Source organism: Corythoichthys intestinalis, chromosome 18, assembly GCF_030265065.1.
Source record: "Corythoichthys intestinalis isolate RoL2023-P3 chromosome 18, ASM3026506v1, whole genome shotgun sequence".
NCBI lineage: Eukaryota > Metazoa > Chordata > Actinopteri > Syngnathiformes > Syngnathidae > Corythoichthys > Corythoichthys intestinalis.
Window position 1 is genome coordinate 30989018 of NC_080412.1, and position 20694 is coordinate 31009711.

Consider the following 20694-nt stretch of genomic DNA (forward strand, 5'->3'; position numbering starts at 1 on the left):
AAAAGTACTTCCCTAAATGTTTTTTGTCATTAGTTTTTTTTGTACAATTATGCATTTTTTTCATTACAGTGTTAAATCAGTGATCAATAATATCTTTTAAAATTTGTTTTGATTGACTTCTTTTGTTTTCATTAAAAGAATGTATGTATGAATGTTTTTTTACTCAAACTCATGTTACTTTTTTCAATTTCAAAGTAAATATATGTATTTTTGATTCTCATAAGATTTATAAATATTTCCATCATCTGCTACGTCTGCACACACTGAGCTACAATACATCCAAAATCGAGAATTATGAATATTTAAGCGCACTAATTTTCTTGCTATAAGATTTATAAATATTTCCATCATCTGCTACGTCTGCACACACTGAGCTGCAATACATCCAAAATCGAGAATTATGAATATTTAAGCGCACTAATTTTCTTGCTAAATACAAAGCAAAACACCATAAATAAATAGTAAATAATTGAAAATACTGTCAAAATGAAAATGGTGGTGCAACAAACTCCAAAACAACTTGAACGAATCATTGTTTTCTCAGACCGGATTTCCCAGAATCGGAAGACGGTGGTGTGCCCGATGATCGATGTGATCGACCACGACAACTTCGGCTACGACACGCAGGCAGGCGATGCCATGCGCGGGGCCTTTGATTGGGAAATGTACTACAAGCGCATCCCCATCCCTGCGCAGCTGCAGAAGGACGACCCCAGTGAGCCTTTTGAGTGAGTGACATAAAGGGGTCTTCGTATGAAGTTGAATTCCAAAACTGCGCCCACCATCACCTTTTGGGGCTTCTCTTGTTTTTTTATGATTATCTTGAACTGAGAAGCAGACAGTTTTGACAGCTTTCGTCGCCCCGGCACAAACGTCGGGAGCCAGCTGACAACAAGACAAGGTCACTCTGATAAGAGCGCTGCCTTTTCCGCTTGACACAAGGATGGAAACTCATGGGGGAAGGGTGGCGACATACAGCAGTCGTACAGTAGAGCCACTTTATTATTAATGTAGAAAAACACATACTGTATATTTTCCTTTCAGTAGTTACCCAAGTGATAAATCTAGAGCTGATTGGCTATTCATGTTGACATGACCAAATGACTTTCAATGGTATCAAACGTTGAAATAAAAAAATGCCTCATAGTCAAGGGCGTAGGTTTGCATTGGGACCGTAGGGACATAACACTGCTGAATTTTCAGGATCCTCAAATTGTTCTCACCAACTTTTAAGCAACCTTATTTGAATTATACAGTATATTGACTTCACTTATATAGTTAATTTAGATGGTCTTTCTATATGTTGTAAGTTTAGAAATGACCATTATTAAGTGAGTTATTTTCATTATGTTCAGACTTTCATTTACCCCCTTTCACTTGCTGAATGTGCCAGTTTTTTATTTTGTCAATTTATTTTTCCTCAAACGCACATTTGATTGGCTAATGACTTGCCCCCCCTCTCACACACACACTCACACACTCACCCCCCCGACAGAAATACAACATGTCGACAACATTCCGCCTCCTCCGCCCCCTTCGAAGAGGAGGTATATTAGACGTTTTTTTTTTTTTTTTTTTGGCCAGCAGCAGCAGCAGCAGCCAGTGTAAGTGATGTAAAAAGACGTCAATGTTGTGGAGGTGGGGAACACAACACCAATTTTGCTACTGGAAATCCCACCTGCTTCAGAGTTAGCATAACATTAAACTGTGTGAATTTGTTAACCTGCAAAACTCGAGTAGAAAGCTGCTTAGAAAGAAGTGTACGTGTTTTGTACCACTAATAGTAATTAAACTGTGAGAAATATAGTGAACTGAGGTTTACCCCCATCTCCCCAGTTTCCATTTTTATTTTATCCAGGTCATAAAGCAGCCCAAAGGAGCTTTCATTTATTTGATTTAAAATATTTTTATTTGCAGCCTACGCAGACATTTTATCAGATAATCATACATTTATCATAATCAAGGTAAAAGTTTTAATTTTTTGTTGCGTTTGGCTTCGCTTGTGGACAAAAACAGTAGTGTTTTACCTGAAGGAAGGCTCCATTTTTATTTATTTTTGTTATTCCTTAACTCAAATTTCTTTCAGTTATATTTAATTTCTTTATTTAGACAGACAATATTACAGGCGTGAAAATCCCTCACCTTTTTGCGAAATTCGCCATTTTGAAGTAAAAAAGGGTGACCTATGTGAATTGTGTAGAACCGAGATAAAAAATTTTAGGGGTGGGGTCGGAAGTCCATCTAACTAACTAACGACATGTTCTATTGAAGTTGCTAAGCCTGTCGCTATATGCAATGAATCCATTTATCGCAAGGTAAATAAAAATGGGGGCGGTAATTTTCACGGCTGCGTTTTATCACTGCATGCGTGCATACATTTGTGCGTGCGTGTAGATGACATGTGAGACTCCAGTTGTTGTGTCCACATGTTTATTGGTCAACAACACGCCGTAGAATTACAGTTCACACATACGAAATAAGGAAACACATATATATTAAACACTGTAAACGTTAGCATTGCTACACCTGGACTAATGGAGAAAAAAAGACAACCTTAGCCTGCTATAACACATTGGCAGACTTTTCCAAAACGCAAAATTGGGGTTAAAAGGTGACACTTCAACCATGAAAAATCGCTGGTCAACAGCATTTGCAAACGAAAAAAAATGAAACAAAAAAAATTATTAGTGACACCATAAGCTATGACGAAAAGTGCTTTTTGCGGAGTGTAAAGTTGTTAGCGGTTTAGCGAACGTACTTCCGGTGAACATTTCAGAATAAAAACACGTCACTTTTGTCATATAAATAACGATTTCTGGAGTTAATCCCACATACTTCAGAATTAATACGAATTAATTATTAAATATAATTATAAATATAGAATTAATATGTAAATACTATAATACTACAGAATTTTAAACTAAGAATAACTTTAAAGTGACACCCTTTTTAAAAAATATGATTGGCAATTAATGTTATAATTATTAGAATACTATTATATATACTGTAGTAGTTCACTATAATAATAATGCTAGACATTTTTTTTTTTTTTTATAAGAATTGTTTTGAATAATGTTGGAAAGGCGAAGTCAGTGTTCTGAATATGTTTACATTCCATTCTTTCGCACTAGTAAATGCTATCAGCTAAGCCTGCACAATATATCGTTTGAACATCGCCATTACAATGTGGGCATGCGCAATAGTCACATCCCAGGACGTGCAATTTTATTTGATTTTTTCAACATTTAAACCTTGGTTTTACTTCATGAACGCAGCAAGTGTGCAGATCCTGGATTAAACTGAGTTACAAAAATTAGGGCCGATGGCGCCATTTTTCAGAGCATCGGATTGGAGTGAAAAGGATCGGGTTTTTATTTAAAAACAGGGTTTTTATTTAAAAACAACATACATTCATGTTTTTCTTTTTCATGCTCGTACAGCACCATAGTGTCTCACTCTCCCTCCTGCTAGGCAGCGTGACCAAACTGTTTTTCTTCGTCAACAGTGCTGCTATCCCGAACGGAGCTATTCAAGTTATTTGGTGAAAAATTTCTCGTTATAATATCGCAATATAATATCGCAAACTCCCTAGAAATCGCAATGATAGTTTTTTCCAGTATCGTTCAGGCCTACTATCAGCATTTGACCTCAGTGTTCATGTGTGATTAATTATTGTTATTTACATGTTTATTTGTACTTAAATAAAGAATTTACTTAAACTTGTACTTAAATAAAGAATTTAAGTGTTCCAAAAATATATTAGTCGACTAATTGTAAAAATAGTCGGCTGACTAATCAGGAGAAAATTAGTCATTTGAGACAGCCCTACCGGAACATCCTCCACACCCTTCTCACCTTTTTAACCCCTGACCCATTTTCATGCCTGATATTAAGTGCTCTTAAGACAAATTTATTATTTTGTATTCCTGGATCGTTAGATAGTTAGAAAGGAGATTATTGACAAGTTTGTGTTTAGTGTGTATGTTAATATAATTTGTGTTCAAATATTTCAATTTAAATTTGCTAATAAAATCCAGACATTTATTCTGAAAGTTCTTAAAATATTTGTTTAGTAGTTTTTGAAAACAAAGGTTTGAATCGAACGGTGTATTACCTGAACCAACGCATATGAAAGTTGGTAAAAGTCAAACTGATTTATTTTACATTATCATTTAGCCTATCTATTAATTAGGTTCATATTCGTGAGAAACGTAGCCCTGACCCCTGTTCACCCAATCTGTTTGCTCTTATTAATGTCCAGTCCCCAGCAAAAAGTGTACATGCAGGTTATGCTGTTATATCGTCCCTACCAGTGTTGAGACCAAACCTACGCCCTTGCTCATAAGTACCAAAAAGAAAAAGAAAAAAAAAGAAAAATCAACATGACCGAGTTACTTTTAACTGATTGCGGATGTTGAGGGGACTTTGATGTGAAGTTGATTAGCTCGTTTCTGCGTCTCAGGTGACACAGTGTGCAAAAAGAGTGCAATAGCTCCAAGTAACTAACGAGGTGTATGACTGACAAAAACTGGAGGGTTAATTGCTTCCTACTCTCTTCAAAGCCTCTTCATGTCTGCAGTCGCACCCTCCACACGCAAAACCCAACTCTTGCCATTAACTACTATTTTAAAAATCTTCTGGTTGCTTTTTCATATGATGACACACTCATAAAGATCCACATAACACAATGTGGTTGTGTGCATGTGAATTGTACATGTTTGTGTGGGTGCTTGCTTGTGCGTATATGGGGGAGTGTGTGTGCAATATGTATATAATGTGTGCAATGTTTGTGTCTTGTGGTACGTGTGTGTGTTTTAGGTCTCCTGTGATGGCAGGCGGGTTGTTCGCTGTGGACAGGAAGTGGTTCTGGGAACTGGGAGGTTATGACCCAGGATTGGAGATTTGGGGAGGAGAGCAGTACGAGATCTCCTTTAAGGTAAAAACAACTCCACTGAAACGTTGTCCTTACAGCTTCAATTTGGGAATTTTTAGAGTTACAAACTCGCTTGATGGACATCCAAAACTGCTTTCAAACACAAAGCCTGGAATTTGAAACTAAAAACCTAGCTTTTGACTGTGTTTTCAAAGCCTCCAATATTTCCTCGAAACGTTATTTTATATTGTCATGGTCATTTTGGTATGGTTTCTTAGCGTGTCATGTTTCTTTGTTATTCTTGTTTCTTGTCCTTGTGACTACACATTCTTATCACCTGTTGTTGCCTGCTTGTTGTGCCAGATGCATCTCATATATATTTATATATATATATATATATGGCGGAAAACATCAAGGTGACTTGGAGTTCCGTTCTGAGACCCCCAATTTGGCCAAATTTCAAAATTGTCCAATATTCATGTGTGAGACATCATTGGAAAGCTTAAAATCTCAATTTACTTGGGGAAGAAACATTTCAGCAAGGCCAAAAACAAAAAGTGGTTTTTGCCATGTGGCAAAAACCACTTTTGGTTCTCGCTGTCTCTCAAAAATTTGAAAAGGAGGGTATATACAGTGGGGAGAACAAGTATTTGATACACTGTTGGCAGTGTATCAAATACTTGTTCTCCCCTCTGTATATATATATATTTTTTAAAGTTTTTTAAACAGCAAAACCCTATCTGGAGGTGAGAGCACGCGAGAGCAGAATTACAGACGCCATGACTTTGATGAAATATTATAGTGTACTTCGATCCAAAAACTCGATGTCACATGTATCACTGAGTGTCAAGACACAGCTGTGAATGGCCACAACTGGATTTTTTTTAGGGGGATTTTATGGGTGAAACATAGACATAGTAATATAACAAGGGTCGAGATGCAGAAATCGCAGACGTCAAGGAGAGGGCAATGCATGTTAGGAAGCATGGTGGGACGACAACAGTCCAGACAGCAGAGGTTGACTGTCTCCCCTAAGGGAGCAGTGATGGACAAATGAAGCTTCTTGAAGCGATGATGCCAATTGGCTCAAAGCTTCATTGTGCTTCATCTGATCTTATGACAGTCTTATGGTTATTATCTTTTGTTGTAAATATTCAATAATACAGTGAGGACAGTTGCGGCTTATAGTCCAGCGGGTTTATCTATGAACAAATGCGGTTTTCGTGTCAAATCTGGTGGGTCGCGGTTTATATTCAGGTGCGCCTTATAATCCGAAAATTAAGGTATGCATGTTATTAGTTATTTCACCTTTTTTGTGGAGTACATAATTCCACACATGTTCATTCATAGTTTTATTACCTTCAATGAAAATTTACAATGAAAACTGTCATGAAAATAAAGAAAATGCACGACTGAAAAGGTGTGTCCAAACTTTTGGCCTGTATTATACACTTGGAGGTTTTGCACCAGCTCCGTGGTTTTTGTTTTGATTCCTTGTTCCCCTGCATTTGGGTCCTCCACTACGTCTGAACGTTGATTAATATCAAGTTCTAGCAGGACAAAATAACGGCATTTATATTAAAAGCTCTTTTGAGTTCATCCATCTGCCTGCAGTTGCCAATTTGATCAAGAGCTAACATTTAGCTATGTAGCGCTTAAGTCTACTTAGTGCCGCAATATTCAATTTGGCTTGCAATTTTTAGGGAGATCCCTATTAGCTGATAGTCTTCTCGGTAGTGTTCTCCTGAGGTGAGGAGATTATCGGGCTCTTGCGCTAATCCCTACAAACCCCGAGACACACTCTCCGGCTTTAAACACATTCACAGATTTTGGGAATGGCAAGCTCTACACGCTCCCACCACGTAATGTCAGCAATGAAAACCGACCTGATAGTCATCCAGATAGCCGCTAATAATAATGTCCTTTCTTTAATTGTCAGTGGGTTAATTGACGCCTCTGTCAAATTCAATGACAATTTTAATAATTTCATTTGTGCATTAATTCTTTGCTTTAAAAATCTGCATAGGTGGGTCATTTGTGAGTCGGGGTACTGCTGTTGCTGTAAAACTTTCCTTGGGGCTTTGCCATATTAGTCGCAACTTGAGGGAAACCAAAGTAAACTGTCACCTCTCTGCAAAGAAACTGCACAGCATCTTAGATTTTGGGTTTAATTTTTTGCTGATTGCCAAGTAAAAGGCATTATTTTTCTAACGCTGCCAGGCGTACAGTGTATCACAAAAGTGAGTACACCCCTCGCATTTCTGCAGATATTTAACTATATCTTTTCACGGGACAACACTGACAAAATTTCACTTTGACACAATGAAAAGTAGTCTCTGTGCAGCTTATATAACAGAGTTAATTTATTTTCCCCTCAAAATAATTCAAAATATAGCCATTAATATCTAAACCCCTGGCAACAAAACTGAGTACACCCCTTAGAAACTACATCCCTAAATGTCCAAATTGAGTACTGCTTGTCATTTTCCCTTCAAAATGTCATGTGACTCGTTACAGGAGTGCTGTCAGCATTTCTGCAGAGATTGAAGAGGTGTGTGTGTGTGTGTGTGGGGGGGGGTCAGCCTGTTAGTGCTCAGACCATACGCCGCACTCTACATCAAATTGGTGTGCATGGCTGTCACCCCAGGAGGAAGCCTCTTCAGAAGAGGCTAACAAGCCAACTCTTCAATCTCTGCAGCAACGCTGACAGCACTCCTGTAACGAGTCACATGACATTTTGGAGGGAAAAAGACCAGCAGTACTCAATTTGGACATTTAGGGATGTACTGTATGTAGTTTCTATGCGGTGTACTCACTTTTGTTGTCAGGGGTTTAGATATTAATGGCTATATTTTGAGTTATTTTGAAGGGAAAATAAATTAACTCTGTTATATAAGCTGTACAAAGACTACTTTTCATTGTGTCAAAGTGTCATTTTGTCAGTGTTGTCCCATGAAAAGATATACTTAAATATCTGCAAAAATGTGAGGGATGTACTCACTTTTGTGATACACTGTATGTTCTGAACCAAACACCAACGTATCTGTCTTTGCGGGAAAGCGTGCGCGGGTGGCTAACAACTAGTAACGATCAATGGTTGTTTGTGACTTGCCATCAGTAGCGGTGCTATTATTGTTTTTATTAGTGATTTTTACAATTTAAATATCACAAAAAGTATTGGACTTCACGCACTGTACTCAATGTTTTATTTATTGACGCACACAAGAGATGTGGGACCAAGTCAGCTTTCTGAGCTCGGAGTTTATCTCGCAGCCACATCTTTTATTTATGGATCTGTGTGTGCATATGAGTGTGTGTGCGTGCAAATGTGTGTATTGCAGTGCAGTGCTAAGGTTAACACAGCCATGCAACAACTGCTCATGTTGAAATCGCATTTACATTTTGGCTTGAAACTGCGATATGTAACCCAAACCCAGATTTAAAACCTTGGTTTATTTACAGTTTTTCTCAATTGCTTTGGTACGTTTCTCAGATCATACTTGCAATTCTCAAAAGTACTTATTCAATCCTCACAACATCGCATCACTCGTGCACATCAAAAAAAGCAGTTTCTCATTTCTTTGAGAAACTTGCAGATGTTTTTCTGCATCCATGCAAATTATTTCGTACAATTCTCTGCTGTTTCCTACATCCTACCGGTCAACCCGAGGCCGTTGGCAATCTTACAAATAGTGACTTATACCCTTACAAATTGGTGACTAATCTTACAACATTTTAAATATATAGCGTGCAATATGAAACAAAAATAAAACTCAATTTTTAAAATAATATGAATTTATTGGTAATATTGTCACATATGACCTGGTGCAATCAAAGAACAATCAATATCTTCAGCTACATCATGATTACTAAAATTTAACAGTGACTTTTGTGATACAGTAATTGTATGTAGCACTTTTGGCAATTTCTATCATGTCTTTTGATGGCTGCACTTCATGGCACTTCAGCTCGCAATTCAGTTTGACTTGAAGGTACTATATATTTTGATTGAAGCAGCTTTTTTTTATTGAAGCAGCTTTTTTTTTTTTTTTTTTTTTTTTTTTTTGATTGAATAATGAAAACAAAAGTCCACCTCTTGCCTAGCACAGCCAAACTGTTCTCCCTCAGTTTTTCAAACACTGAAAGAATAGTCTGGGACCCAGCCCATTAACAGCCTCTCGAGCAAGTACAAAATCAGTCGACAAATCAGATTCGTTTATTTGCGTGACGTGTTCTTAACGAGCAACGTCACTCTTCCGCGTCGGAAGTCGTCTCCACAACAACACAGATGGCGAACAGGAGAGCCGAGAATATGTTCCAATCCACGGTAATATCAGTTTTAAATTACGAAAAACACATCGACACAAGTCATTGACAACAGTCTGTCTCGCGCTAGCCATGTTGAATAAACTCCGCTCTCCTCGTATGTTTACTTCTGCGCGCAAGTCCCTCGTCCCGCCCGTCGCTGATTGGTTCACTCCGCTGTCAGTTTGCTGTGGCTTGCTCCGCCCTGGAAATTTTATCCGCTTAATGGTGGCCGGACTCAATAGCTGGAAAAGCGGTGAGTCTGGAGTACCAGGCTAATCTACCTCCATATGGCTCCGCCCAGGGAATACAATTTTTGACTGGGGTAACTACATTGGCACGACACCGACGGGCGTACCATATTCAATGGATGACGATTTTGGCGAAAAGTATTGCCTAAGCAGCCTGATTTAGAATTCCCCTTAAGAATGATGGGAAACAAAAAACGCTCATTGTCAACTTATTATTATAAATTTTCTTGTAAGCTAATTTTATTGCTGACACTATTGCTGTGTTTCGGGGTCATCAACATGTTGTGCCCCCCATGCCCCAAAAGTCAAAACTCTGCCTATGGGTATGAACCTAGCCAACTAGGCTTGAAGCCCTCATTTAAAAGCATAACTCGTCCTAAATCCTAACTTTTAAATAACCAAATCTTAAGTGAATAATTTATATGCGTCTCTCTCGGCAGTTGTGGATGTGCGGCGGTCGCATGGAGGACATCCCATGCTCCCGGGTAGGACACATTTACAGGAAGTATGTCCCGTACAAGGTTCCTGGTGGAATCAGCTTAGCCAAGGTAATGCATTTCACCCCTCACACACTTCAACATACTAAGCCACCTAATCGTCCACGTCACCCTTTTCCAGAATCTGAAGCGCGTGGCCGAGGTGTGGATGGACGAGTACGCCGAGTACGTTTTCAGGCGGAGGCCCGAGTATCGTCACCTGTCGGCAGGCGACATGACGGCGCAGAAGGAGCTAAGAAGCCGTCTAGCGTGCAAGAACTTCAAGTGGTTCATGAATGAAGTGGCCTGGGATCTGCCCCAACATTACCCACCCGTAGAGCCGCCTGCCGCCGCCTGGGGCAAGGTGAAAAATCCATAGTTTTTATGAGATTGAGAATGAAAATCATCTTCATTGGCCAAGTATTGTGGGGAAGGGGTCACAGTGGGCAATTCATTGGGAACACATGAGCAACAAAACAAAACATAACAAAATTCAAGGATGTGAGAAGGATGCAAGGAGAGGAAATCTGTTCATCAGCACTAACAGTCACACAAGCCATCCATGCCTGCAGTGTGACAAAGGGAGGAGGTTGCAAGAAGGATGTAAGATGTTGAGTCGGGCATTTCTGCAGAGCCTAACTGACAATTACTCCGAATTGCGGAGGAGTTCCGAAACCGCATCCAGTTTACGACTGAACTCGCATATCTTCTGAGCCTGATTATTGACAGCTCTGCCCATTCCGTCAGTCATGGCATGCAGCTTCTCGATTGTCAAAAGCGCTACGAGTGCATGTCAAGCTTAGCGACATATCAGGAAACGCATAATTCCAATCAGCAGAATACGTTGACGGCTAAACAGGCACAAGATTTCCGTCCCTCAAGACTCTTGAGAAACCAGCCTTGAGAGACCAGTTGATTTTTAGATTTCTGAAGAAAAGCAACCACAAAAAATGCTCCAATAGATCAGGAAAAAATGATCGCACAATACAATGTCAGCAGCAGATAATGCAGGGAGGGACCAAGGCAAGTGTCTACCTCAGCCATTGGCTGCACTTGTGGGAATAGAAAAGCAAAACAGTAGGAAACTGCAGAACTGGAAGGAAAATGATGAAATGTGTTTGCAATAAGAGCAAACGCTACTATTCACACTAAACATGACTTTGGATTGACTGGCTGGTATGTTTATGATTATCGATTAGCATGTTAGCAAAAACTAGCATTTGCCTTCAGTTTCCTAAATTGACTCAGTACAGAAGTAGATTTTTTATTATGCAGAAGTGGTTGGTTACAAAGTTCATTAGCAGCGGATAATAATATGATGATTGTTTGGTCAGTACATTACATAGGTACAGTATGTCGTTGGTTGTCAATGGGTAAAGATCAATTTACAGTATCTTCAGGTTGGTATTAACGACTAGCTTAATAGCTTTGTCAATGTGACATTTCTTGTATTGGATGTCATTTAATGGACCAAATGTAGTGAAATACTACTGGGAAAAAATATCCTGCGGCGATATGTCGCTATTCTTTATGTCCCAATACCAAGTTTCGATAATTTTTCAGAGTATTGAGACTGTAAAGCGCCAATGCAGCGCCGGCCACAAGCAAACAAACTCTCCGTCCTGCTGCTTTTTTGGTCCACAGTGCGTTGCAGTACTCATTAAAGTTAACAATGAATGACAACCGGTGAAGCTCCGATGTTGCCAGAGAAGCCTGGCAGCGCTATACTTAAAGGGAACCTCGGACTTAAAGACATGTAGGCTCTAATAAGCCACAATTGTTCTCTTTTACTAAAATACGTTATTAGACACACATAAAACATTGCCATTGTTTTAAAAATCTATAATATTTAGTACACGTTTTGACTTACATAGGGCGCCAAGTTTTATGCGCGCAATGGACACTCGAAGTGATGACGTAGTTTGTCACTCACTAGATGAACACTACAGGTGTTCTGCAATTCCTTCTAGGCGGCGAGACTTCAAACACATGCGCTCATCGGTTAAAAGTGGCGAGTACTTACTATTTGTGTTTTTATTGAGTCTTTTATTATCTTTTCATTGCCTGAAAAAACTTCTTGCATGTGTTTCACTCTCATACTTTTAAGCATTATGTTTTCTTGTGGTAGCTTTAAAGCAGATTGTTGATATGTTAAACACATTAGTCACGTAGCGTAGCCTCTCAGGTTCAAACTGAAAGGTTGAACAGATGACATGTTCGTATCGCTGGTCATACTCTGGAAGCCCGGAACCGTAACCATGTGACGTCACCAACCTGCGATGCCAACAGCAATGGCGAACTACTAGTTAAACTAATTTTATAAATTGTATAAAAACAAAAACATCAAGAGGGATTTCAACATTAAATTAATTTATCCCACAAAAACATTTATCTTTTAAGAACTACATGTCTTTCTATCCGTGGATCTCTGTAAAAGCTGCTGCCATGTGTCAATCATCGTTGAGCTTGTTAAACACTAGCGGTAGTGTGAGTGTCAACTCATTTTGAGTGTAAGTGTTCTCAGCAGCTTTTGCGGATTTGAATGGACTGACTCAATGAAGCATTTAATGAAGACAATTTCTTTCTACGTTTTTCTTGTTTAAAAATAATTCAGTGGGACAGTAACATCTTTAAAACTTTTTTGGGGGGATCAGGACTCACTAGAAAACGTGTTTTAAATAGTTTTTGTTGTACTTTGCACAGGAAGAGTTAAACATTAAATGCACTTTCCTATGTAAAAAAAAAAAAAAAAAAAAGAATAAATATCAAATGGCATCTAGTTTTAACAGAAATACAGTACATGCCTCTGTATTTTTATAAATTTTTAAAGATAATTTGCTGCCATTGTTGAAGTATTTCAATACGTATTGGATCATGACACAGGTATTGGGATACGGATCGGATCGTGACAAAAACAGATCGTCCCAGCCCGATAGTGAAACCTCACCATTGAGGTGATTGTTTTCCTTCTGTTTGGCTCTCCTGACTGACTTCCTGATTCCTCCATAGATCCGCAACGCAGGCAGCGGCATGTGCATGGAGGTCAAACACTTTGTGTCGGGCAGTCCTGTCCGCCTAGAGAACTGCGCTAAAAGTCGCGGCGATGTGGCCTGGAGTCACGGACAGGTGGGCATCTCGAGTCAATCCAGCAACTTTGGAATCTCGTGACCGTATTTGCTGCTCGCCTCGCAGGTGTTGACACTAGGTTGGCGGGAGGACATCCGCGTTGGAAACCCAGTGCACACCAGAAAAGTTTGCCTTGACGCCGTATCCCACAGTAGCCCCGTCACTTTGTACGACTGTCACGGCATGAAGGGTAACCAACTGTGGCGCTACCGAAAGGTATGCTATGAAATGCCTTGGAAGCATTTATTGCCTACTGTATGCTTTTATTAAGGGCCATGTATGACTACATTTTTTCTCCTCAATACAATTGTCCACCTTAGTAGTTCTGTTAAAGCTCTGAATTGTCACACTAATGAGAACCAAGAGCTTAGTAGTACTTTCTTCTTCTTTTTTTAAGGATAAGAGCCTGTACCACCCGGTGAGCAACAGCTGCATGGACAGCAGTATCGCCGAGCGCCGCGTCTTCATGAACACTTGTGACTCAACGTCGCTTAGTCAGCAGTGGATCTTTGAGAGGACCAATGCCACCGTCCTGGAACACTTCAACCAGGGCACAGATTAACATCACCATTGCACGGTGTGTTAAAATGACATTGCACCGCCGTTTATAGGGGGACGGGGGCATTCGTGACCTATAATGCAAAAAGGCGTGGGCAGGCTTAAGGAAAATAGCACCAATGTTACATTAAATAATTAGGGCCCGAGCACCAACTCTCACGAGAGCCCTATTTGAATGCAAAGGATTTTTTTTTCAAGGCAATTGAAAATGGCCAATTTGGAGGCCTTAACATGCACTCAAACTCACCAAATTTTGTACATACATGCAGCTTTGCGTTAGCTTTGATAATTTTGCAACGTTACGAAAAAATGTAACAAAATGGATCAGTGGCGCCCCCTTGAATTTTTCAAAACGGCCTCTCCTATTAGGTTTTTTCAACATAGAGCGATGAAATCTGGGGAGTTGATACTCTGTGCAATCCTGCTTCAAAAAGTCTCTTGCACCCATATTCCAAACTTAAGAGGAAATCGGGTATTTTGAATTGAATGTGAATTTTTTATCGATTTGCAGGTTGCACATTTAAGACCTCAGCGCCTAGAAAGTTAGTTTGATCCTCCTCAGAATTGGCGAGACTGTTCATGTCACTATGTTATGAGATCTTTAATTATCAAAATGGTGAGTTTTCATTCACGGGCCTGACCTTGGCGGGGTACCATATTCAGTAAATGACTAATAACTTCCTGATACAAGGTGCAGTCTTTTTGATATCTGCAATGTATGAAAGGTATCCCAGCCTGAACACGACTGCATTGAAATATTTACCCATTAGGCCTGGAGTCCTCTAGTGGGAACAGGAAATGGCCTTTTTCCTCCTCCAAGGGAAATAAATCCATTGACCCCAAATCTGCATCAGAGGAGCCTTAAGACATGTGTTCAGGTGCCTGATGAAAAATATTAAGGTTTCGCTAAAGCTGAGGACAGGAAACAGGAAAGCGAAAATGACCGTTGCCGTTTTGTCTTGCCACAAATTTTGAACATTTATAACTTGGCAGATATGCAACATATATGCGCCAAACTTCCCATGCTTGGTGAGAGTCGTACCCTGAAGGGTCCTGTAGGGGTCATTTGCATCAACACTGCAGCGCCATCTAGTGGCAACAGAAAGTCACTCTTTTACTTATACATGTCCAGTTCTTTTCAGTTTGGTCATTGTTGTTACAAGACCTTTTGTAATACTACATTTTAAGGCCCATGTCCACATGTCTGTCTGTTGCCATGACGACTCTGTTCACCACTAAAAGAAAGCAGATTTTTTTTTAATGGACTTAGGCAGCTAAAAGAGCCACGAAATTTGGCACACTTGGTCGAATTGGCGGTTTTCGCGGGAAAGCGGGGGAATGCAGTGAAAATATTTTTCGCTGTATTCCTTCATTTTTCGCGGGAAAGCGGGGAAATACAGTGAACATTTTTTTTCTCTGTATTCCCTCGTTTTTTGCGAAAAAGCAGGGGAATACAGTGACATTTTTCGTCGCTGTATTCCTTCGTTTTTTGCCGTTTTTGCAGAAAAGCGGGGGAATAGAGCAAGAAAATTTTTCGCCATATTCCCTCATTTTATGCGGAAAAGCGGGGGAATACAGTAAAAAAAAAAACTTTACGCTGTATTCGTGTTTTTCGCGGAAAAGCAGGAATGTAGTGAATTTTTTTTCTCCTCTGTATTCCCTTGTTTTACGCATATTTCGCGCTTTCCGTGGAAAAGCAGGAGAATGTAGTGAGTATTTTTTTCGCTGTATTCCTTGTATTCTGAGGGAATACAACCAACAAAAATTTCACTGTATTCACCCGCTTTTGCCGGTGTTCAACCGAGTTGCGCCAAACTGCGAGGGCCCGCTCAGTCCTGCTTGCAGGCCTATTTCTTATTGTGTTTTTTTTGACACTTTTTCTTACCTCTTTTTTGCGCAGATGGGAAAAAAAGAGGCTATGTAACAAGCTGTTTGACAAACAGTCGAGGAAAAGGCGTCGTGAGGGGGCTGCTCGGTCCAATAGACAATGACCATGTCCAGAATCCAATCACACCACAAGCGCTTGAGACCAGAAAGAAGGTACGTACTGGGCCAAAAAGGGCTTGGCTTGTCCTTGTCACAGTGAGTCATTCGAAAGATTTGTGAATTCAGCAGTTTTTACGCATTAAGTCTATTTTAGAGTTTGGCACTTTCAAGTGTATACCGCATTTCCTCAAATAACTGTTCCCTTGTGACTTCCATTTGTCAGCGGGTGAGTCATCCATTTATCTTAAGACAATTCAACGACTGTTTCAAATAAACACTTATCTCTATCAGTCGCCGGGTGCATCATCTGCTTAGCACAAATGAATGTCACCTTCCCAAAAAAAAAACAACAACTAATTTTGCCCCTCGGGTAAAGCAATATTCTCAAATAATTGGCCCCATCTCTCACAGACAGTTACGCTCTTAATCACCATTTGAGTGATCCGCAATTCACAACAAAATAATCAAGTTCCTTAAACACATTTCCTTTACCCCATAAAAAAAACCAAAAAAAAAACCCACGAAAAACAGTGAGTGATTAAAGTGTATATGACACCAGAAAGCATGTTTATTTCATATTATCACGGTATTTTATGCTCCTGAATCAAATGGACCGCTTGGATGTGTGTGGAAGCGATCGATATATTTATTCAGCCACTTGAATCACGCGCCATGAAAATGAGTGACTTCCAGCTAGAGTCTCGGGTTGAGGTAGAAGGTGGATGTGACGTCGGAATGATATCTCCACTATACAGCCTTACTATTGTAAGCCGAAAGACTGCGGATTCAGCTGATTTTGCGGATTAATTCGTTCATTTTTCGTGTCACGCCAGCCCAATGTGCTGCAGGCTTTTGTTGCTACACCAGGGAGAGTGGTGTGAGCTTTTTTAAGTTTCCAAAAGATCATGTTCACCGCGAAGAATGGGCAAAACAAGTCCGATAATTAAGGGACCATTGGACAAATGTCAAAAACTGGGATCATGCCACACGTTTTAATAAGGAGGTGGTTTGCATTTTGTGGTTGACAATGCTTGCCATTCGGAAGCAGGCAGTGCTTGCATTTATCGGCCGGCGACCATGGCGAGTTACAAGCTTCCTGATGTCAGCCGGTTTGTCCACCGAGAAAGTGCCATTTTCGGCGTTCATTCCCCTTCTGCGACGAGTACTCCCGCCGGATGCCTGCTGACATTGCCCTGGGTCTGGCGGGACTGCCTGCCGAGGCAGCAGCAGGGGAACGACGAGCCGAAACTTGCTCGCCGCCGGGGGCTGGCTGATCGGTGAAGGCAGTCACCCCAACCGCCGTGTGTGATATGAGTTGGGGTATCTTTATGTGATTTTTCGTGTTCAAAAGGCGAGGCAGACACTTGGAAGAACCACTCAGTTTGGGTTAGCATGCAGCCTAGCTGTCACGCCTCTTTTGTTTACTGTCTTTCCTCCGTCTCCGAGTCCCTGGCAGGGAAATGACAAGAGCCTTACTAACTCCGGTGGCATAAAATACCATTTGGGAGGTTTAAGAAGTCTGCATTTTTTACCATTATGCAGTAATTTTGCCCTGTCATACTGAATAAATGCATTTTTAATATTTCATATTCTCAAGACTATTTTTTTGTCATGACCATGCAATTAAATAGCAATTGGGGAAAAAAATACTTAGATAAAAAGAATATCCTGTTAAAATATTGAAGTTGAGAGATAAAAACAATGACATTTTGTGTCGCTCATACAGTCAGCTCTAGTCATCAACCTTGTGTTTATTGTCTCTGTTGTCTTTTTTCTCGTTCTGAATCTTCCTCTTCCTCCAAATACGACTCAAACATGTCAAATACTTCCTCTGGATCGACAATATCATTGGAAAACTCACACTTGAACCAGAATCGCTGAAATCACTAATTCTCTGACGTCATCACCAAGATGGGGGCGCCAGAAAGCTATACAGTCCCTGAAAAAAGTCTTGTCGCTTATCCATTTTGTAGAAACAATTGCTAATAACCTGACTTTTAATTATTCAATTGGTTTCAGAAGTGGGTCATATGAAAGCTAAGACCCTCCCAAATGATGTTGAATGTACAAAAATATATTTATTTCACTGAAAAAAGATTTATCATTTAATGAAGACATAAAGGTCAAATTTTGGCAAGACAAAAGTTTTGCCGCCTACAGAAAGTAGTGTGAAAATTTAACAAAAAATGTACTTCAAATACAAAAATATGTTACATAACCGAATTAAGTAGTGGTGCTGTGAGATCCAAATTTAATATTTTGTATAACTTCCATGGGCTTGAAGGACTGCATCCATGCGGTTCGGCAAGGATTCATACAATTTATTGATGAAGTCATCAGGAACATCAAAGAAAGCAGTCTTGCATGCCTCCCAAAGTTCATCAACATTCTTGGGTTTCGTCTTCCATGCTTCCTCTTTCATCCTACCCCAGACATGCTCAATGATGTTCATGTTATTAGCAATTGTTTCTACAAAATGGATTATTGACAAGACTTTTGTCAGGGACTGTACAGACAGGAGGAACTAAACAGCAAATTAAAGACACATTTCTCGTCATCTGCGCTTTGCCAAATTGTTGTATATAGTTCAATCGGCAAAAATATGATTTTAATTCCAATGATAATGCTATTTAAGATCTTTTTTTTGTCATGTCATATATACTTTAAGCTACTGTGCCCATTTGGGCTCTGTCGCTGAGTAAAACAACCTGCCATAGTATCAACATAGTGGGTTTGGTGTTTCTGATTTGGGAAATCGAAAAATGGGAACAGTATTTAAGCAAACTAGTCAAATGTAATATTAGCTTAGAGTGCTTACAGCCCAGATTTCCCCTAAAATGACAGAAGTGTATCTTCTCAGGTGGTCCTGAATGGGGGCGGGTGGTCCCCGAAGACTGGCCGAAGAAGTTTACTCTATTTCAAGCATCTGGAGTAGTGTCTCGGACAATAAAGGATGCTCACTGTGTCTTTTTCAGTCGCCATTTGTGGAAACTCTTGAACTGGTGGACGACTTTTTTTTTTTCCAGAGAACACCTTGATAGGACTTTTTATTTTGTACACAATAAAGATGTTGTCTAGTAAGAGCATTGCGTCAAGTTTGATCACTAAGGGCAAAGTGTGGCTATTTGTTCTTTTATAATTGTGTATCGGCAAATGCTTCAATGTCGTACTTAGCCAAAGAGAAGACTGTAAAATTACAGTACGTAGAGATGTAATAGCAGCCTTAATTACCTTTTGAAATTCAACTGATTCTTTGCGTCATCTGTGTGTGTGTGTGTGTTTACAGCAGTTTCAACGACATCTGCTTCTTTGCGTCATGAATCATTACTGCTAACTATGCCGAGCGAGCAACAAACAGTTTGTGTGCACGCGCCACGCCACACAGATGGAACGACCAGATTTACGCACTCAAAGCAGTTGACTGACAGTCTGTGTGTGTGTGAGAACATGCGTGTGGGCATGCATTTAAGATGACACAGAGAGGTGGGAAGCTTATGTACAGCCAGTTTTTGTCAGATGATTAGCTTCCTGGCACTCTTCCATGCAAACTTTTACTTGAGCAGATGAATGTACACGTATTGTGTACTTTTACAAGCAGAAAAAGTATGACTTTTATGCTGAAATCATGATAAATGCAGTTTCATTAGTGTGGAGATTATGAAAAATTCAAGCCCTTTAAAAAAAAAAAAAAAACATTTGTAGGATCACAAGATTAATGTCTTAATAGAAAATATAGGGCGGAAAACACTCAGGTGACTTGAAGTTTCGCCCCGAGACCCCCAATTTGGCCAAACTCAAAATTGTTTTATATGCATGTGTGATACATCGTTGGAAAGCTTAAAATCTTAATTTTCTGGGGGAAGACACATTTTCAACAGGAGAGCATTTAAAAAAAAAAAAAAATTAACAGCAAAACCCTATATGGAGGTGAGAGCACGCGAGAGCAGAATTACAGATGCCATGACTGTATTGAGATATTATTCTTACCTTGTTTCGATCCAAAAACTCCATGTTGAATGTATGACTGAGTGTCAAGACACAGCTGTGAATGGCCACAGCTGGATTTTTTGGGGATTTTATGGTTGAAACATGGTAATATAACAAGGGCCACGATGCAGAAATCGCAGACATCAAGGAGTGGTCGAGATGTTGTTTTTCATATATTTACCCTTTTACACGTTTTTTTTTTTTTCCCCCAGTTTTTCTTTGTTTGGACCGATTATCATCCAGACATCGGAGAAAATGCGACAGTAACAAAAATAAGAGAATTAAGCGATAATTATGAGGTAGATATCCGTGACTTTTCTGCAGACATCATTTTTTTCATTGTGACGTAATTTGTTTAAAAATAAGTTTTAATAATATGCGAATGAATTATTTTTTAAAGTCGTTTTTTTTTTTTAAACGAAATATTAGACATCAATTAATGATTCTAAGCTAAAAATGAGAGACATTTTGAATAATAAATTAATTACCTTCATTTTATGGCTAGGTTGAAACAAAAGCGGTTGCAGGACGTCTGTAAATGAGGGATTCCAGGGTAAAACGGACAAATTAAAAATTGTTCGGGGCTTAATGCGCCATGAATCTGCTATGGCAGCATTTAGACAGATTGTTCTATCGAACAACAGTTCTTTTGGCTTAAAACACGGCAGTTTATTTTAAAGAGGGGTGCAAGAGCAGAAACTGCTTTTTCAGCCTTGTCTGTGTTTTCCGCCATAGGTCGTTTTCAAAGGATAAAGTAGCAATATCAAACAAAACAAACAATAATAAATGAATGTCTAAGTTGCAGGGATGGGTAATATTCAATTATAATACACAAAAACCAGGTTTTGAACATTTGTTATGAGTTTACAAGAAGAAAAGAGGTCACCAGTCATCAGCAGGCACATGGATACTGCTGACTCCTTTTGCACCAATGAGTAAGTTTCTTCACATACCCTTCGCAAGAAGGCAGAGAGCTCCGACTTGGATTAGAACCTCATGTCACCAAAATTTAATTCCACATCAGGTAATAAAAATCAATCCTATAAAAAAATCAAATAAAATATCAATTCATACAATGTCAAATTGCAAGTGGTACATTCAATAAATATAAAACCTTGCTAATTCAGTAATA

At 39.5% G+C, this 20694-nt stretch overlaps 1 protein-coding gene across 1 annotated transcript in view; it reads left to right on the forward strand.

Moving 5' to 3' along the window:
- Positions 1-18656, forward strand: part of LOC130906557 (polypeptide N-acetylgalactosaminyltransferase 10-like) — a 58095-nt gene extending 39439 nt beyond the window's left edge. Inside the window, exons 6-14 of the mRNA XM_057821015.1 lie at positions 545-728; positions 4819-4936; positions 9870-9977; positions 10048-10269; positions 12915-13031; positions 13098-13247; positions 13429-13608; positions 15490-15629; positions 18436-18656. Of these exons, the coding sequence (XP_057676998.1) occupies positions 545-728; positions 4819-4936; positions 9870-9977; positions 10048-10269; positions 12915-13031; positions 13098-13247; positions 13429-13593 (1064 nt within the window). The 3' untranslated portion in view covers positions 13594-13608; positions 15490-15629; positions 18436-18656. The remainder of the gene's footprint in view (positions 1-544; positions 729-4818; positions 4937-9869; positions 9978-10047; positions 10270-12914; positions 13032-13097; positions 13248-13428; positions 13609-15489; positions 15630-18435) is intronic.
- The last annotated feature ends 2038 nt before the right edge of the window (positions 18657-20694 follow it).